Source organism: Gobius niger (genome assembly GCF_951799975.1).
Source record: "Gobius niger genome assembly, chromosome: 5".
Classification (NCBI taxonomy): domain Eukaryota; kingdom Metazoa; phylum Chordata; class Actinopteri; order Gobiiformes; family Gobiidae; genus Gobius; species Gobius niger.
Genome location: NC_136856.1, coordinates 6,866,342 through 6,887,126, shown reverse-complemented (window position 1 = coordinate 6,887,126; position 20,785 = coordinate 6,866,342). Strand labels below are relative to the sequence as shown.

Below are 20,785 nucleotides of genomic sequence, written 5' to 3'. Positions count from 1 at the left end.
GGTGTGAGAAGTTTGACAATTACTGATTAAGTCAAATACATGCTTTTCATGCAGTTAAAAAATAATGTATTTACTGTGCTACCTGGTGTGTCTACAATCCTCTGAGAATCGAATTTTCATGGGAAGATTTGGAAAAGTGGCCAATTGAGCCACTTCTTTTTAAACATGGGAGCGGAAATCCTTTCTACAGTCTGATAATAGGACTGTCCGATCACAGCAGAAGACATTTTCTCTCAGATATTCTTGCATCATTCAGAGCAAACTTTGTAACTTCTCTCACCTCTGATTTCTCAAACTAACCAGTCTATGTCACATGACCTTGCTGACGTCTTCACCCCCTCCTGCTCCTGCTCCTCACCCGTCTCCTAACCCGTGTGTCCTGGCTGTGTCTCCTCAGGTGTCCAAACGACTACACGGGGGATCGCTGTCAGAACTCGGTCATGGCCGGCTTCTACGGTATGTCTCTTTTCCACGTTACTCCTGCCGTGAACGTTTCCCCCGTGTTTTAAAAGATCAGACTCATAACATTTGCGGCAGTGATTATTCTAAATGAGAGTTTGCATGCGAGTCCAACTCCTTTGTGGATCTTTCTGTTTGAGCATTGCTGAAATGTTCTTCCAATTTGAGGGCGTGGATTAAATTTCAACATTTAACATCGTGACTTCATCCCTGTATAGAGTAATTTACAGTTTTTCTTTATTGATAAGACAGATAAGAATTACACTACTGCATCAAGCCACTGACTAATTTCTCTAAAAGCCTTGAACACAATTAGTGGTTTAACACAATTCCCAAATCTCTACCCGTTCTGGTGTTGTCCAGGTATTTATGACGCAGCTCCTTAGTTACGACGTCCGCCATATTAGCGTTAAGGAAGCTGTTTGAGAAACTGTTCTGGATCTCTATCTATGAAGCAAACGTGCCCAAAAAAATCACATTAGTTTCTGAGCTTGTTCCTACAAATAAGCGCTTATGATAAGACACGGATCTTTTCCCCCCACACGGTCTGGAATGGTGAAGCCAGTGCTACTATGGCGAGGTTACATGGCATTTATATAATTTCTGAAGTTTCTCCATAATAAACTAATAATTAGATGATGTTTGGCCATTAGATTTGTACCCGACCCACAATAAGCAGAAAAATTTTTATATGTTTTAACATTGGATCAGAAGCCACTTTTATATGTTAATTTGTGTTATTAACTATTTCAGTAATCTCTCAACCCCCACTGTAACCGAGTGCCTTTTCTCCAGTTCGATCTAAAACTGTCTTACAGCCTATAGGCCAGTGTAACGCCTCATTTGAAAGACATACGAAACAGATTTAAGATTGTTCCTTGTGTTTCCATGCGTCACGTTGTCGTCACTTTTTCATTGCTTTTTATTGCTTTTATCTCACATTTTTGTAGCTTTTTTGTTACGATTGTGTAACTTTATTTTTGCTTTTTTTATGCTTTTATTCCACATTTTTGTTAGCCTGGCTAACACCAGACTAAAATCACAAGTGATATTTAGTCTGGGGACACCAATTCATTTTCTCGTAGGAGAGGTGTGGTTTACGATCGTCCATAGTCGAAAAAAAAAAAAGTCTATCATGCGTCTGCACGTAGCCATGGCCAATCGTATCATTGTATCCGATGACGTATGACGTACCCGCTGCAAACTTTTGAACTAAACTATTTAGAACAAGGTCTAAAGCTTGATCGAAAAATACCATCGTGTCTGCTGCTGTCATGTTGGATCCACAAATGAAAAATAAAAAAATATCCGTAAATAAACTACAAGCTTCCGTATATCGAATAGCTCGTCATCATCTTGCCGTCCCTCCTGGTTCTGTGACTGGTTCCCAAATCCATGCGAAAATTTCGGCCATGGTCCCCAGGCTGCTGTGCAGTTCCAAATGATTTGAGCGCACACAACAGCCTGGAGTTAGTCAGGTTTCATTTTTGTTGCATTTCTGTTACTTTTTTGTTGCGTTTTCATCCACATTTACGTCTCGTTTTCGTCTCTGTGTTGATGCTTTTTTCAGTAAGTGTTTAGATTTGGGTAATGCCAGGGTACCTGGAAAATAAGAAAAGAAAATGTGCTCGTGTAGGTGGGGTTAAGAGGTTAATGACTTCTAAACAGGCTTTGACATCATCTAACTGAGGTTTCCTAGGATAGTTGGTACATTAACCAATCACAAGTAACGAGAGTGAAAAATATCAACCAATCAGCTCAACTCTGCCCTAGCCACTATATAATATATATATATACTGTATATATAGGATAGTGTGGTTGTTGCGGGGAAAAATGGCATCTAGACCGGTTTCTCTTAAAGGGATATTTCCGGATTATTACATAGGGCGTCATTTCCTACTTATCCAGGGTGTTGTTGATTTCTGGAGATTTTTTTTAATTTTTTTTATTCATGCAGACCTTACATTTGAAGAGTTTAGTGGTGCTCGGCTAGTGCTACGCTAGCGCTAGGCTAGTGCATGTCTATGGTAACTAGTAGCCTGCATAAAAAAGCTCTTCAAAATCATGGGGTCGTCCTCCAAACGTTGCCATATCTGGTTTGTAGAAGCTCCTTTGTGAATTCCACGTGTAGTAACGCCGGCCGCAGGTAAACAAACTACTGTAGATCCGCCGCTACGTAGCTACAACCAGGAAGCTGATGATGCTCAAATATAAGTCATTTTAAATGCAAAATGGTTAAATTTAACCCCCTATCTCCCACCTGAACCGAGCACATTTTCTCAAGTTTGGCTTTACCCCAGTCCAAAAGCTTCTGGGAAAAAAAGCTGTGTAAATAGCAACAAAACTGAGACGAAAACAATGATGGAAATGTGACAAAAAAGTGAGAAAAATTGACAAAAAAGTGACGAAAAATTGATGAAAAAGTGGCAAAAATGTCACAAAAATGTCACAAGAAATGGACAAAAATTGTCAAAAAAATGACAAAAAAGTGATAATATAATAATATGACAAATAATGACAAAATATTGATAAAAAAATGATGAAAAAATGACAAAAATATGACAAAAATATGACAAAAAATGACAAAAAAATGACAAAAAAGTTACAAAAATGAGTTGAATACCCAACAAAAAAATGATGGGGAAAAAAAATGATGACGTGAGGAAAAAGATCCTCTCAGTTCAGGCGGGAGTTAAGAGGTAAAAAAATTATTCAGTCAACACAGACATTTATATGGTTAGTCTGGTGTTATAAGTGATTTGCCTCAGGTGCTCTGTGGAGCGGGTCAGACTGTTTTTAATGCAGGCTACTAGTTACCATAGACATGCACTAGCCTAGCAGCACTAAACTCTTCAAATATAAGAACTGCATGAATTAAAAAGAAAAAAATCTCCAGAAATCAACAACACTCTGGATAACTAGGAAACGAGGCCCTATGTCAAAAATCTTGAAATATCCCTTTAAAGGCACTTCAAATGCCTCACCTGTGTCTCAGAAACAGAGTCCTATCAATTAAAAAAAACTGTCAAAGGGATTACTTTTGATTTGGTCGGATATGATTGGCATTAGTATTAGCTGTCCAGCAGTTTCACAACAAAAATGAACCATCTCGTTCCACTTCCTCTGGATGATAAATATGTCATAACATCGTCCCGTCTTTGCCGCTGTGTGTGTTGTTGATCTACATAAAGCTGTGTCTGCTAAGTGTCGCTAACACCAAACTTTCAAATGTTTTTAATGTTGCATTGTTCTAGCATGCTATATATATATACACAATGTTCCTTACGTAGCATTTTTGGACATGTTTAAGATCGATAACAAAGACAGAGGCTCACTTCCCTCACACGCCGGGCGCTACTTTATGGACTAAATGCATGTGGATCTATAGAAACTGCAGATGATTTCGAGATGAGTCATGTCAGGGTTAGAAGCAGCCGAGTGGATGTGCTGAATCAATAGGAGACATACGACAGGCATTAGGACGCCTCATTCTGTGTCTGCCATCCACTGTCGAAACGTTCATGTCGAAACCATAGCTTTAATGTTATTGCTTTGATTTCTTTTCCTTTTTGTGTTTCACATTTGTTCACACAGATGGTAGTTTGTGGTAGATTTAGCTGTACGTGATGCTGCTTCTCGTCTGTCGCTGTCTTTGCATGAACCCCCTCCACCTTTTTTGGTTCGTTATAGGTTTGATTTGTCCGGTTTTAATATCTTTTATGCAATCCCCGTCTCTAGAATAAAATGTAATGTTTCCAAATAACTGAAGAAATGGCATAAAATGTTTACAATGTAGTTTTCAGTCATAAACACATGAGATGTTTGACTATAACAGAACCGTAAGGGGACTTTCATCATAGTAAGAAATGGTCAGAAAGTGTGTCTGCTTTAGGCACCTGTAGCTACATCACAAAGTAAAAATCCCACTTAAACTGGGTCTGACCTTCAGCTCAGAAAACACTTTTGTGCGGTAAGTTTAGATGAGGTGTTTTGCTGATGACACAGAGATGGTTAATGGAGATACAGATACTTCCAACTGTACGCGCTACAGCAGCTACAACATGTCTTTGTGACTATGTCTGTGGAAGGCGCTTCTTCTACAACATAAAAAAATACATACATAGGAAAATAAAACATGAGTAAGATAAATATTAATAATCAATACCAGTATCGGGCATCGGCTTGATACCACATGCTTGTACTCTTACTCATTGATGTGGTCCCGATACCAGAAACAAGAGCAAAGAGCAATAAACTGGAGAATTCTTCATTCAAGGCCGTGGGAACCCAGGGTGCTGAGGGCGCTGCAGCACCCCCTGGTGGATAGTTTGTGAACTGCAGGCAATATTAACCCCTTAACTCCCACCTGAACCGAGCACATTTTCTCCAGCTTTACCCCAGTCCAAAAGCTTCTGAAAAAAAGGTGTGAAAATAGCAACAAAACTGAGATGAAAACAAGGCTAAAAATGTGAAAAAAGTGAGAAAACATTTAGGAAAAGTGATAAAAAATTTACAAAATGTTAGAAAAAAGTGAGAAAAATTTGACAAAAAAGTGAGAAAAATTTGACAAAAAAGTGAGAAAAATTTGACGAAAAAGTGACAAAAATGGACCAAAAAAAATCCAAAAAATTGATGAAAAAGTGACAAAAAAATCAAGTCATCTCAAAAATGAGATGACAACAAAAAAATCTGACGTGAGGAAAAAGATCCATTTAGTTTTGTAGGTCTTTCAAATGAGGCGTTACACTGGCCTACAGGATTTGGGTAAAGCTGAACTGGAGAAAACGCTCTCGGTTCAGGCGGGAGTTAAGAGGTTAATAAATAGGATTTATGCACAGAAAAAGTATTTTGGGGTTAAATTTTGTCCCTCAGCGCCCCCTAACTAAAATATCTTCCCACGGCTCTGTCTTCATTTGAAATACAATATACCACATAGAGCTGACTTTATTACAGACTACACTCCCTAAATCAGAGTCTGTGCTGGATTTAATCAGAGCTAAATGTTGTATCTTTGAACCTCAGTGCTGGATCTGCAGAGTTTACACCAGCCGCTAATGTTGCTAACTAGCTGCTAACTAGCCGCTAACGCTTCTTAAACCGCTTTATGCGTAGGGGCTTAATTCCTCTGTAAAACTAATCCACTGACTAAAAAGTACTCAGAAAATGCTAAATAAATATTTATAGCATGTCTATATTGACCAAAATTTAGCTGCAGCACAATAATCAAAAAGCTGCCGCCTCCTGGTTACAGCCAAATTGGCGGCGAGGCAAGATTGAACTTTTAAAGCGCAGCAGATGCCGGCTTAGACAGCTGCCTGGGTTGCCTATGCCCAGGGCTGGGCCTGACTGGCTAAGTCGCTCTAGTCTACAAAACACACGTACAGGAAAATCAAGTGTTATAGTACAGCAAAAAGAGGCTAATTAGCCATAGTATTAAGTAAAGTAGCCATCTCAGTACTATCAATTAAAGAGGGGGTATTCTGCTTTTTTCAGTCACATAACACCAGTCTATATCACACTACAATGATGACAAACCTTCTGTTGGTCTGTAAATGCAGTAAATTAGAATAACTGCCTTGTATAAAATGTCTCTCTCAAAATGGCTGTAGTGAATGTCTTGAAATAGGCCTCTGTCTCTTTAAGAACCTCTGACCCTTTCCGACACGCCCCCTCCACACGCTGTCTGTGGCATCAGTGGGGAGGGGGTTCTGCTGAGGAGCAGTGGTTGGTTACTCGGCTGGTGACGAAAGCTCGGAGGCGTCTCCAGGAGGTGGGGGCGTTCCTAGGAGGACTCAGGCAAACCTATCCCTAAAATGGCCGCCATCAGAGTTTTTACAGATTACTCAGAAATACGTGAATGTGCCAAGGCAACACTTCAGGCGTGTTTTTAATGAGGGAACGACATAATAACATGATGGAAAGCTTGAAAAAGTCAATTTTGCATAATACCCCCCTTTAAATAAAAATAAATAAATGAATTAATTAATTAATGAATACAGCACAGGCATTGAATGACTTGGCATGGGCTGCAATAAAAATGATATTGAATAAATAAAAAAAAAGGCATATGTTCAATTCCAATATAACTTCTCTTACCATTCTACCAAGCCTATAAACCGTACACTATACACTTAAAAAAGTGTATAGACAGTTTATAGACTTGGAAGAATGTTGAAGAAAATGCATTGTGCTCGTATCGGTGTTCGGTATCGGAAAGTCAAATCAAAGTACTCGTATCGGCTTTAGAAATAGTGATATTGGTGCATCCCTAAATCTAAGCTTTTGCATATAGGCTACTTAAGTAGGTAAGTTGTAATAATATCAAATTATAGCATTTTTGTCAGTATATTTAAAGGGGGGGTATTATGCAAAATCAACTTTTTCAAGCTTTCCATCGTGTTATTATGTCATTCCCTCATTAAAAACATGCCTGAAGTGTTGCCTTGGCACATTCACGTATTTGTGAGTAATCTGTAAAAACTCTGATGGCGGCCATTTTAGGGATAGGTTTGCCTGAGTCCTCCTAGGAACGCCCCCACCTCCTGGAGACGCCTCCGAGCTTTCGTCACCAGCCGAGTAACCAACCACTGCTCCTCAGCAGAACCCCCTCCCCACTGATGCCACAGACAGCGTGTGGAGGGGGCGTGTCGGAAAGGCTCAGAGGTTCTTAAAGAGACAGAGGCCTATTTCAAGACATTCACTACAGCCATTTTGAGAGAGACATTTTATACAAGGCAGTTATTCTAATTTACTGCATTTACAGACCAACAGAAGGTTTGTCATCATTGTAGTGTGATATAGACTGGTGCTATGGGACTGAAAAAAGCAGAATACCCCCTCTTTAAGTATTTTTATTTGAAAGGTGGCTGAAAACCACTCATTTAAGCAGGTCAAAGGTGATTCCCGTTGCCCCCCCCGTCCTTATTGGAGCTGGTGACTTGTTAAATCTCCAGGACAAAGAGTGTCATTAATGTTATGTAAACATTTATGTACATTTCTGGAAACATTACATTCTTACGGTAAAAACACTGAGGGGGTTGCATCTGTGGGGGTCAGAGCTGAGCCTTGTCTGTTAATGGTCCAAATGTGGGGGTTTAGCCGTTTTCAGTGTCGTCCTGGGGCAGCGGTCCGGGACAGGACAGTCTCTAATCTGCTGTGTGTCTCTCTCTCACCTCTGTCGCGCCGCCAGAGCTGCTCAATATTGAATACACGGGTATGGAACATTAAACTATTTATCATGTTTCTCTGTAAAGGTTTTTTTTTTTTTTTTTTTTGAATCTCCTCTCACACTCACGCATTATCGTCCAATCCATTCTCCAAAAACCAGCAACTCCGTCTGTCCCCGCTCTGTCCCGCAACTAACCTCCTGTGGACGTGTCTCTGCATGCACCCTCGAGCGCAGTTTCAGCACCCAGACCTGCTTTAGGGACTGCTTTTGCGCTCTAGTCTTGTAATAACTCGGAGAGAATCCATTTGAGGAAAGGGAGATGCACTCTCGTGTTGTGGAAAGTTTCCTGATGGGAAAAGCAAAGCACGGCGTGGTCGAGCTGTGGTGCATCTGCAGAATGTTTCACTTTCGATACTCGGTAACACTTTCACAGCTGTGCACACTACAAAAAGTAAATATCAAGCATTGACTTAAATGACTTGAATTGAGGAAATGTTTCTTGTTTTGAGCGGTTTTCACTCATTTAGACACTTTTCCTGATCGGACCAAGTTTACTTTGCTTGTTTGAGGACATTTCAGACCAGTTCTAGGGTAAATCTCGCTTGAAGTAAGAAAGTAAAGTTGCCAATGAGATAAGACCAATTGTCTTACCCCATTGGCAAAGAAAATGACCTGAAATAAGGACGAAATGTATCGAAACGAGTCAGAAACATCTCAGAACAAGTGAAATAATCTAGGACAAACGCCCAAGAACCTCTTAACTAGTCAAAACAACAAAAATGTGGATTATTATGCTCAAATTGAGATGTTTATACTGATCTAGTTAAATACTTTTTGCTGTGCAGGTGCAGGTAACAGGATGATTGTTGCACATGTATGTACAGGTCATTACATGTTAAAGTGCAAGGTTGAATAAAGGTGTATAACAGGTGCACGTGTAACAAAGGGGTACGTCTCACTTTAGGTCAGCGGTTCCCAAACATTTTTTGTCTCGCGCACCCCTCGAGTCGTTCTTTTATTCTACGAGTACCCCTACACTGCAAAAAGTGCCCTACTAAAAACAAGGAAAAAAATCTTAAAATAAGACATTTTGTCTTGTTTTAAGGAACAAATTCTGCCAACGGGGTCAGCATTTTTTTCTTGCTAAGAATTCTTTTTTCTAGAATTTTTTCTTATCATAAAACAAGAAAGAAACACAAAATTTAAGCAAATAAATAATAGAATTAAGCAAAATGTCCTCAGAAAATGGAATAATTTAAGGAAAACATTCTTATTTAGTGAAAAATTGTGGGATATTTTACCTAAATGTTTAAGTCAAATGTTCTAAATTACACACATTTTTGAGCAAAATGTTCTTAATAAATACTAATATTTAAGGAAAATATTGCACTCGCCCGTGGACCCGTCTCCATGATGTGGAGCCAGGCTGATGGTCAGAATCACCTGCTGGAGGATTCACCTATTGTACATGTTTTTAGTGGTAGATTCTTAAAATAAGAAAAAACATTCTTTGTCTAAAAGACAAAAAGTTTTTCTTTCTTGTTACAAGAAAAAATAATGTTTTTAGCAAATATATCTGAACAAGAAATGGATAGATTTTATTTCCTAAAACAAGAATAAGAACTTATTTCTTAAAGTAAGACATTTTTCACTTGCTTAGAATCCACTTTTTGCAGTGTACCTCGAGGATCCTCCAATATTATTACAAAGTGACCAATTAAACTAAGAGTATTCAGTGTTTTATTGTGTTCAAATCACTCTCAAAATCAAACCTTTGACTGAAAAACATAAGTAAAACTAATTTTCCTTTTAAATGAATATGTACTCAGTTTCACTTTCTGTTTTTAATTTGATATATTTCCCATTACCTCCAGGGGTCACTGTACCCCTGGTTGGGAAACACTGCTTTAGATTACAGCATGAGCTCATTTGTAGCTACACATTAGCAGTGTTCATTTTGAGCATATTTTAATTTTGTTTTAGTCTTTTGACAAAAATGTAATTCAATTTTAGTAAAAAAAAAAATCTCTTAAATTTTTGTCTAGATTTAGTCGACTAAAATTGCAAGAAAATTTAGTCAACTCAACTTTGCATTGATAATATTAATTCTAATCATATTTAATGTTGTTCCTCTGCTTCATGGAGCTGCTCCACATGATAAAGCTCAGAGCTGATCCTTTTAACAGTGAATTTACATGATCTGAGGCTCTTTCAGACGGACAATAGAAGTTTGGATGATTTTAGTCTCTCCTTTCATTTTTATTTAGTCTTATTTCAGTCGACTAAAATATCTGGACATTTTGGTCATAGTTTTAGTTTCATGAGAAACGTTTAATTCAGTTTTAGTCCAATTTTAGTCACAAAAATATCACTTTGACTAAAATTAAGCCTAAATATTTTAGTCGACGAAATTAACACTAGCACATTAGTTATACGGTATCTTTCCCCAATATGAAACTCGGATGCCCTTCATAAAGCGGGAACAGCTGTACGACGGCCAAACACCTACAACTACACAGTATACACCTTTGTTACACTTTGTACTCCTTTATTAAACTAAACCTTGCACTGTAATGTGTAATTACTTTCTTGTTCCCTGTACTTACACATCGAGGGCTGTAAAGTGCTACCGAATACTCCAGTCACAAAAAAAACATTTCCAACTAAATTTTGATACTTCTAGGGCTGTCACGATAAATACTATATCAACTTGTCGTTCAATAAAAACTCAATTTTTGGGCCCCCATTCTTTCTTTGTAAAACTTAGATTTTTAACTGAAGCAAATTGAGTTTCATAATATTGGTGTTTTAGGATATGATGATGCACTTTTAAGGTTTACTGTCATTTTCATGCCTGAGAGTTGACAGGATCTAGTATCGAGTCAATAATATCGTTTATTGCGATACTTTCCTGCCTCAATATATCAAACTTCAAATTTGTTGTCGTGACAGGCCTAGATACTTCACACTATTTTCAACATCACTGTGAATATAAATCCAGTTTTTAGTGATTTATTTGATATTTTTCAAGTAACAAATAGGCAACGTCAGCCCGCACTGGAAAAATATACTTCTTAAATAAAATAAATGACTAAAAATTGCTTGAATAAAGTTTCTTAATGTTGAATTTGAGTCGGGTTTGAGCTCATCTAAGACAAGACAGAAATGCTAATGTCAATGGAGCAAGCCTAAATCCCACTTGAAATCAGACAAATGAACATTTACTTCCAGCCTCACACTAACACCTAGGGATGCACCGATACCATTATCTGGTATCGGGCCGATACCACATGCTTGTACTCATACTCGTACTCATTAATGAGGTGCCAATACCAGAAACCGATACCACCTGACATGTGGCCGGCGCTCCTCACCCCTCAGCTGAGGAGAGAAAATAGCAACAAACTGGAGAATTCTTTAGTGTAAATACAATATTCCACATAGAGCTGACTTTATTACAGACGACACTCCCTAAACCAGAGTCTGAGCTGGATTTAACCAGAACTAAATGTTGTTAGTGCTGCAGCGTGAAGTCTGCAGAGTTTACAAGACACAGGCTAATGTTGCTAACGTTGCTAAGTAGCCGCTAACCCAGGGCTAACAGTTTTGTCGATTCTTACGCCGTTTTATGCCAAGGGGTTTATTCATCTGAAAAACTAACCCAGCGACTAAAAAGTCCTCAGAAAATCCAACTTAAAGACATACAGCATGTCCATGTTGAGCGAAAATGAGCCGCAGCAGAACAATCAAAATGCTGAAGAACAGATGAAAAGAGACCATTTATCTGCATTAATAAGTAACATCTCAATACTATTGTTAAATAAAAATAGATAAATGAATAAAGCACAGGCATTGAGGAGCTTTTGGACATGGGCTTTTCTGTCTATGATGGACAGTGCAATAAAAATAAAAAAATATATTGAATTTTTGATACAACATCTCTTAAAAGTGTCGCCTACTTTACTTAAGGAAATGTAAATCAGTAAATGAACTCATCACAAACCAATCTGCTGTGAAAAAGTAAGTATGTTGAAGAAAATGCCTTGTACTCGTATGGGTATTCGGTATCGGCAGGTACTTAAATCAAAGTACTCGTGCTCGGTTTTAGAAAAAGTGGTATTGGTGCATCAAGACTAACATCTGCCCACAGTGTTCCCCACGTTAGCTCATTGTCACTTTTAACATAATTGACCTCGGTGTAAATGTCTGTGACCCCCGCGTGAAGGTTGATCCGCTGTGGAAGCTGATAGGATTATTACTTCAGCTCGTGTTTAGGGCCTGGTCTCTTCTCGAGGTCGTTCCCCGGGACTCTCCCCTGACAGAGCCCCTTCCTCCTCTCTGTGCGCTCACCTTTTTTTTTTTCTTTAGTTTTGTCCTGTAAACCCCCCTCATGTCACGCCTGTCCTTTGTCACTGTGTTACGCCACAACAGGCCAGTTAAACAGAGACATTTGTGCCGCTGTAATTGGGCAGAAGTTCCACCATCCTCGCAGTTTATTACAGCTTTATTGTTAATTATTGCCTCCAAACGAATTGCAGCGATTCAGCCGCCCGGTTTTCTCTCCATTCTGCACAGAGTTCTAAAAGTTTGGCATCAGTATTTCAACCTAAAATTAGAGCTTCAAATGCCACATACAGCTCATTGTAGACAGGGCTGCACAATGCAATGCTAAATTACCATTATCGCAATATATATCTCACAGGAAGCCACAATATATCACAAAATCACTGAGTTCTTCCAGCCTCAAATGATTAGTAGCACTAGAAATGTATAAAAGTGCAGTTTTAGTCATAACATTTGTGATTTCGCTCAGTTTCAGGGTTGTTTTTGCCTTGATAGAAGTCAGTGGTAATGAAATCATGATAATGTAAATGCAATATTCAGGACTGATTTGAACATCACACTTTTTTTCTTTTTGTGCAGCCCTGATTGTAGTCTACCAGGGTTAGGGTTAGGGTACCCACAGATACACCCTGGCCACAGATTTCAATCTCTATTCCCCCAAAAGTCAGAAGAATCAGGACACCGTTGATGGTAAAAGTGGAGCATTACTTGACTCCGCTCATCCTTGTTGTGGACCATTGATAAAATTGGTTAATATGCAAAAGTTCTTAAGCCGTCAGCTGCACTGGATGGTTTTAGTGGATATTGTGTCACTCACTTCAGGAGGGATTCGTCAGCAACTAATGATCAGCAGCAAGCTGTACATTCACCGATCTAGCATCCTTTATACTTTCTCATTTCAAGCGAGATTTCCCTTAGAAAATCTTAGAAAATCTCGCTTCTAAGGATTGAAAGGAGAAATGTACTCAAACTAGCAGAGTAAACTTGGTCAGATCAGGAAAAGCAAGATACATTTCCTCAATTCAAGTAATTTAAAGGAACAGGCCACATTTTTTCCACACTGAGATATGTTCTTACCTGAGCTTAGACGAGTTGATGTGTACCTGTCTGATCTTTGTGCGTGCGCTCAGTCACGCAAAAAGACCAAAGATGGTTGTTAGCATTTAGCCTCTCCTCCTCTCCTCTACGGGGCCAAACGGGGGTGAAGTTAGAAGCAAGTTCTTCCACGTTTCCCCTTTAAATACGGTTACGTGAGAAGTTACACGATCCAAGTCTAGTTACACAAAATTAAACATGCCGATTTTCTAAGGGGAACTTTAGTCTTCGTCTTTTGACTAATATTTAATTTAATTTTAGTCTAGTTTTAGTCGACTAAAATTGCAAGTAAATTTAGTCGACTAAATTTAAGACGAATTTAGTCGACTTTACATTTATAATATTCATTATAATCATATTTAATCTTGTTCCTCTGCTTCATGGAGCTGCTCCACATGAACAAAGCTCAGAGCTGATCCTTTGGCAGAGGATTTACATGATCTGAGGCTCTTTCAGACGCTCAATAGAAGTTTGGATGATTTTAGTCTCTCATTTTCATTTTTATTTAGTCTTATTTTAGTCGACTAAAATATCTGGACATTTTAGTCACAGTTTTAGTCTCATGAGAAACGTTTGATTTAGTTTAGTCCAATTTTAGTCGTCAAAAATATCACTTTGACTAAAATTAAGTCTAAATATTTTAGTCGACGACATTAACGCTGATTGTAAGGCGTAATAACACCTGAGGGGCACTTCGACGTCCGCACTTTGACGTCCGCGCAGTAATATCTTCAGAATTCTTTAGGTAACTTTTGTGTAACTAGACTTGGATGGTGTAACTACTCACATAACTGTATTAAATTGGTAAAACGTAACTTCACCCCCATTCGGCCCCGTAGAGGAGAGGCTAAATGCTAACAACATCTTTGGTCTTTTTGCGTGACTGAGGGCACGCACAAAGACCAGACAGGTGCACATCAACTCGTCTAAGCTCAGGTAAGAGCCGGTTCCTTTAAGACCTTAAGCATTCAATTATTTGTTTTTTTGCTGGATTTAAAACTAAATTTCTTAGAAAAATTGACCTTGCTCAACTATTTTACCCCAGAAGTTCATTACAAATACTAACTATGATCCAACGCACATTGTTTTGTTGAAAATTTGTTGGAATGACTTTTGCTCAGAGGTCACACATTGAGTCCAATTAACTTTTATATATCAGATATTCCTTCATCCTTCTGCTGAATGCAAAGTTTACAAATATTGAAGTACTAAATGCCCGGGTTTGTTGCATTTGTGGCATTGAAATAGGCTTGTTGCACAATGTGGCTACGCTAGTTCCTCTGAGCTGAAGTTGTGGGCGCTAGTACTTCCTGTCCGTATTAATTTCCATTAAGATTAGCTTAGACCCGTTTGAATCATCGTATTTCCTACAGATTCTGTGGTAGACAGTGAGTTCCTGGTAGACGATCACTTCCTGCAGGTGAACGAGTTTCTGTACAGTGTAAATATTTCCGTAGAGGAGACGTCTATGTTCATAAGGATCAGTGAGTTTGACTTGAAGCTAAAGGCTAACATTCATTTCATGCATTATACAATTTGAAACAGTGCCTTTTAATCTTTTTTTTTTTTATAGCATGTTAGCCTTTAGCTTCAAGACAAACTATCAATCCTTTATGATCACAGGTGTCTCCTCTGAACTCGTTACATCAAGATTTGAACACACAGTAAATGATCATCTACCAGGACCTCACTGCCCACAACGTAATCTTTAGAAAATATGATAATAATTCCAGGAAAAGAATACAGACAGGAAGTACTGGCGCTCACAACTTCAGGTCAGAGGAACTAGCATAGCCATACCGTGCAACAAGCCAATAGCATTAAAAAAAGATTACGCTAGTTAAAGATCGTTTAGTGAGCGGCGCAGCATCGTCAACATTAAACAACCAAGTACAGATGACGGCTTAAGAACCTTTGTCTACGATGGAAAACTCCTGTATGACTGAAAGCTCACCGTTCTCAAAAATGCTACTTCAGCGTGATCACTGCAGAGTTGTTCTTCCTGTGACTTTTTCCTGTTTTGGTGTAACACTCGCCCGCTCTGTGTTCTCCACTCTGTCCACTGTGTGTCACGGCATGCGCCAGTGTCCTCTTCGCCTCAGCCCATCCTCATCCTCATCCTCATCCTGAACGCACTCGTGTAGGGACAGCCATAGTTACAGTACATTTGTGCAGTAAGATTTCTGATTTAAATGTTATAGAGAATGTGCAGGCAACAAGATGAGACACAGTGGGTTCAACACGTTTTTACACCACTTTGGTTTTACGTTATATGATGCACCCAAATCATCTGCAGTATATACAGTAGTGGTGAAAGAAATTATAAAAAAAAAGACTATAGAGAATAGAAAAACAAAAATTTCATTGCAATTTAAGTGTTTAGACCCCCTTCCATTACAAACTTAAAACGAGTTCAGTCGGTCTGTGGTCAGTTTAATTCATGAGTGTAGATGTGTTTTTAAAGCCACACTGCGGAACATTCTCACTTCGATTGCAGCACACACTCACTGTGGACTTCACTTCCGCCCGGGAATTTAGAGATTTAGACCGGCCCATTTATAATATATATTTGTCCACTCTTTCTACCTTTCACCTGCCTCTTTCCCTCTTTACTTGCACGGATGCCGCTGGATTGGATTGGACCGCGCCAACATCCACTAAAGCGGAGGGGTGTTCCACGTAAACACCTCTGAGTTACTTTAAAGGGATATTTGAGGATTATTGACATAGGTCCTCATTCATCCAGAGTGTTGCTGATTTCTGGAGATATTTTTTTTTTGTAATTCATGCAGTGCTTATATTTGAAGAGTTTCGTGGCGCTAGGCTAGTGCAAGGCTAGTGCATTTCTATGGTATCAGCTAGCCTGAATTAAAAACAGTGTGACCCGCTCCACAGAGCACCTGAGGCAAATCACTTATAACACCAGACAAACCATATAAATATCTGTGTCCATAGAATAATTTTAGCCATTTTGCATTTAAAAGAACTTATATTTGAGCAGCATCAGCTTAGTGGTTGTACAAGCTACGCAGCGGCGGAGTGATCTGCTAGAAAATAGTCCCTCAAAATGGGATCATTCATGTGATGCAGGTCAGTTATATTCCAAACATTATTCTATTGACACAGACATTTATATAGATACAGACGGCATCTCTGGAATCGCCCATATATGGTCATTTTTGAAAACAGTTAAGGGGGAAATTTTCTCTAATTATTCAAAAACTGCTGTAACAAACGTAAATAAAGATACAAAGACATGAAGAGGAGCAAAGTGGCTCAACAGCCCATAAATACATAAAACAAACGGAGAATGCTAACATGATGCTACATGTTAGCATCGGGCTAATGCTAACGGTTAGCTAGTGCTAGCTACAACAGCCGTTTTTTCACTTCTACTGAACAATCTGCTGTGAGAAAATATCCATATGGGCCCGATTTACACTTGACTTTATTTGTATGTGATAAATAAGTTTATATTTCGCCAGAAAATGGCTAAAAAGAGTGAAAGATGTTGTTTCTCTAAAGATTCTATTTTCCCCCTCGGCGAAGCCACGCCCCCTTCTATGACGAGATGCCGTCTGTATCTATGGTTAGTCTGGTGTTATGAGTGATTTGCCTCAGGTGCTCTGTGGAGCGGGTCACACTGTTTTAATGCAGGCTAGCTGATACCATAGAAATGCACTAGCCTTGCACTAGCCTAGACACAAAACTCTTCAAATATAAGAACTGCATGAATTGCAAAAAAAAAAAAAATCTCCAGAAATCAACAACACTCTGGATAACTAGGAAATGAGGGACTATGTAAAAAATCCTGAAATATCCCTTTAACAAATGGTCAAATGGTCTCTCCCTGCCACAAGTTTGATGCGAAAATTATTTCCGATTTTGATACATCCGTCATTTTTGGATAGATTTACAAGACAATTACGTTTGTGTTGCTTCATTTATATCTGGAATAGCAGCTCAGCCCAGTTAAACCCTTTCGACCTGGAGTGGCACAACTGTGAGTCTGTTATTAATTCAACATTTCATATTTGACGTGAACCCGATGAATCCTGGAATATGCCCGTGCCATCAGGGAAGAAGAAATCCACTGGTGGCTCATAGTGTTGCTGAACGGAGACCTGACCAAGGCCGTGGGAACCCAGGGTGCTGAGGGCACTGCAGCACCCCCCCCCCCCCCCCTGGTGGATAGTTTGTGAACTGCAGGCAATATTAACCCCTTAACTCCCACCTGAACCGAGCACATTTTCTCCAGCTTTACCCCAATCCAAAAGTTTCTGGAAAAAAGGTGTGAAAATAGCAACAAAACTGAGACGAAAACAATGATGGAAATGTGACAAAAATGTGACGAAAATATGACCAAAAAATGACCAAAAAAACCAACAAAAAATGACAAAAAAAGAACAAAAAATGTGACAAAAAAATGACAAAAAAAGAACAAAAGATTTCGAAAAATGTGACAAAAAATGTGACAAAAAAGACAAAAAAAGACAAAAAAAGAACAAAAAATGTGACAAAATATGTGACAAAAAATGTGACAAAAAAAGAACAAAAAGTGACAAAAAATGACAAAAAAGACAAAAAAAGAACAAAAAATGACGAAAAATGTGACAAAAATGACAAAAAAATATGACAAAAAAGAACAAAAAATGACGAAAAATGTGACGAAAAAATGTGACAAAAAAATGACAAAAAAATAACAAAAAATTACGAAAAATGTGACAAAAAATGACAAAAATGACAAAAATAAATGACAAAAAAAGAACAAAAAAATGACAAAAAATTAGTTGAACCCCCCCCCCAAAAAAATGGAAAAAAATCTGATGACGTGAGGAAAAAGATCCATTTAGATGAGTTTTGTAGATCTTAGCTTTCAAATGAGGCGTTACACTGGCCCACAGGATTTGGGTAAAGCTGAACTGGAGAAAATGCTCTCGGTTCAGGCGGGAGTTAAGAGGTTAATAAATAGGATTTATGCACAGAAAAAGTATTTTGGGGGTAAATTTTGTCCCTCAGCGCCCCCTAACTAAAATATCTTCCCACGGCTCTGGACCTGACCAACTGCAGCCCCAGATCAGAACAATCAAATCCAGGTCCCTCGGCAAGACATTGACAATGATATTTTTTTGCAATAGGGTTGCGGTAAAAAAAAAACAAAGCAATCAAAACTATAATTTGGAAGAAGCAGCAAAACCCGCTCCCGGCAAAGTCAGTTCTGAGGAGAGGCCACTTACAGTACATATGTTTGTAACTAGTTTCCTCCAGTGAAAGCACCTGTAACTACCGGGGGAAATATTACACAGTGTGGCTTTAAGAATAACAGATAAACAGTTTCCGTATCAGACATCAAACTAGGACTGAAATAGTGTGAAGACTTCCTGAACCCACTGTGCTTCAGAGCTGGTTGCGTTGTGGTGACCGGGGCGGAGCTAACGCTGTGATGCCTGTGTGTTGTTGTTTTTGCGTTACCGTTGCGTGGATGTGAATGCGTGCGTTTGCTCGTCCGTGTGCGTCGTGCCCGCAGAGGTGGAGAAGCTGTACCAGCGGAGGGTCCTGACCATCACGGGGATCTGCGTGGCGCTGCTGGTGGTCGGCATCGTCTGCGTGGTGGCCTACTGCAAAACCAAGTAAGAAACGCCACATCAGCAGCTGTGACATGAGATATCAAGCGCTGGCTTAAAGGAACAGGCCACCGTTTTTCCATACTGAGATATGTTCTTACCTGAGCTTAGACGAGTTGATACATACCTGACTGGTCTTTGCGCGTGCCCTCAGTCACGCAGAAAGACCAAAGATGTTGTTAGCATTTGGCCTTTCCCAATGTATTCCTATGGCTCCAAACGGGGTGAAGTTAGAAGCGACCAAGTTCTTCCACGGGCACAAAGACCAGACAGGTACGTATCAACTCGTCTTAAGTAGGGCTGGGTACCGTTTGTTTTTTTCCGATACCACTACTTTAACGATACCTGCTTTTCGGTACACTGTAAATTCCGATTCAGGTGGTGACATGAAATAAAGTGTTATAATTACTAAGAGACCTGAAATTTTCAGCTTTTACCCTCTATTCCATGTAAGAAGTACATTTTCAAGAGAAATTTGTGATTAATTGCTTTTCCGTTTTACAGCAACCTGTTTCTGCTCCAAAAACAGGGTTTTGCCAGTAATTACTAACTTTACATGATGCCAGTAATGATTATTTGTCGTCCTGTTGTGCTCACGCTCATTCTAAAGTATCCATTATAAGATTCTGTCCCACTTACTAGGATTTGCCAGTTTTGAATAATATCGGCTTAACATTGGCTTTACTTGCTTTTCTCTTTATCCAGTACATGGTTTTAGTAACTCTCACTAACCTCCCCAGTGTCCTCTACTGCCCCCCTGTAACGGGAACTTGACTGTCTAGTAATCGTAATGGGCAAAACTAAGCTGTAACCTATGCTGCCCGTGATTGGCTCAGGTCATATGTCACATGTACAGAATGAGCCAATCAGGTTGCTCTGAACTGTTTTGAATTCAAAAGAGAAGTGTCGAACAGCCTCAGTGTATCATCAGCAGAAACAGCAGAAAACAGGACCTTTCCTGTTTTATTTCTCATTAATCGACATAAGGTGAGTGTGTCTTTGGATATATTTGTGTTTGCTCTGAGAGTTTGATGTATTGTTACTATTTTCAGTATTTTTTATATTTGAAAAATGCAATAACGCTCTTGCTCTACCTTAAAACACATCTGTTATTTAATTTGGTGACTGCACAGTGGCCTGTCTAATATTAGTGATACAAATTTAAGTAGTAAAGCTCCAGACCTGTCATTTAAAGACAGAAAATAGATACTTAAGGGTAATTTACTCTGTGTTCTCGTGCAAAAGTGCAGCAGCAGTACAGTCATGTTTGTATTTTTAACTCATGCAGCGTTTATATTAGCTTTGGCCATATTACTGTAATACTCATTACTTCGAATGTTAAATCAAGTGCAGCCTGTCCACAAAATGGCATATTATATTTTTCAGTTTGCACTCACCATTTAACAACTCACTGCATTAAATTAATGTATATCTAAGACAACTGGTTATGATTATTTTTTCCCCAGACAATGACAAATGTAAAGATTTAGAGACTGACTCTGCATCAAGGCTGAAGGTAAGACTGCACTGATCAGTGTTTTAAACAGCATGTAATTTAGTAAAATAATCTTTTAAATTGTTTGTGTGTCCAGTGTCAGACTGAGGAGTCCAGCTGTGGAAAGACCTGATGAGACGGAGCTGAACACACTGAGGTGAGACGGGACTCAAATGTTTGTGTCAAAAACAAAAAACCCTGTGGTTTGGACTTTCATCAGTCCTAATTTTTTCCTTTTATCCTTGTTTTGATAAAACTCTGAGGGCGTTCATATTCTTTTTTACTGTGATTACTACTGTAATACTTTGTTTTACAGAAATCTGAACTGCTGTAAAAACTTTTAGACCATCTCAGCATCCAGGCAGTTGGTAAGATAGCACTAATCATTATATTTGGACAAATTGGCCTGAAGTTGGATGTGAAATAACATTTATGAATGCTTTGTGTGTGTCCAGTGTCAGACTTAAGAGTACAGCTGAGGATCTGCTGAGGCTGGAGCTGAACACACTGAGGTGAGACGGGACTCAAATGTTTGTGTCAAAAACATTTTACCTGTGGTTTTTTTTATCAATCCTGATTTTTTTATGATATAGTTTATCC

At 38.9% G+C, this 20,785-nt stretch overlaps 1 protein-coding gene and 1 long non-coding RNA gene across 4 annotated transcripts in view; both read left to right on the top strand.

Moving 5' to 3' along the window:
• nrg2b (neuregulin 2b) overlaps positions 1 to 20,785 on the top strand; it is a 114,087-nt gene that overhangs the window by 76,168 nt on the left and 17,134 nt on the right. Inside the window, exons 5-7 of one of the 2 annotated variants that reach the window (XM_079556208.1) lie at positions 398 to 456; positions 7,649 to 7,672; positions 18,594 to 18,696. In XM_079556208.1, coding sequence (XP_079412334.1) covers positions 398 to 456; positions 7,649 to 7,672; positions 18,594 to 18,696 — 186 coding nt within the window. The remainder of the gene's footprint in view (positions 1 to 397; positions 457 to 7,648; positions 7,673 to 18,593; positions 18,697 to 20,785) is intronic. The other variant, XM_079556209.1, reaches the window with a different exon arrangement.
• LOC306962936 lies at positions 19,602 to 20,551 on the top strand. 2 transcript variants are annotated; one of them, XR_013792870.1, is made up of 4 exons: positions 19,602 to 19,677; positions 20,157 to 20,206; positions 20,289 to 20,342; positions 20,502 to 20,551. It is a non-coding gene; the product is annotated as an uncharacterized lncRNA (long non-coding RNA). The 2 variants fall into 2 exon arrangements; XR_013792871.1 differs by lacking the exon at positions 19,602 to 19,677 and having other exon boundaries at positions 20,140 to 20,206.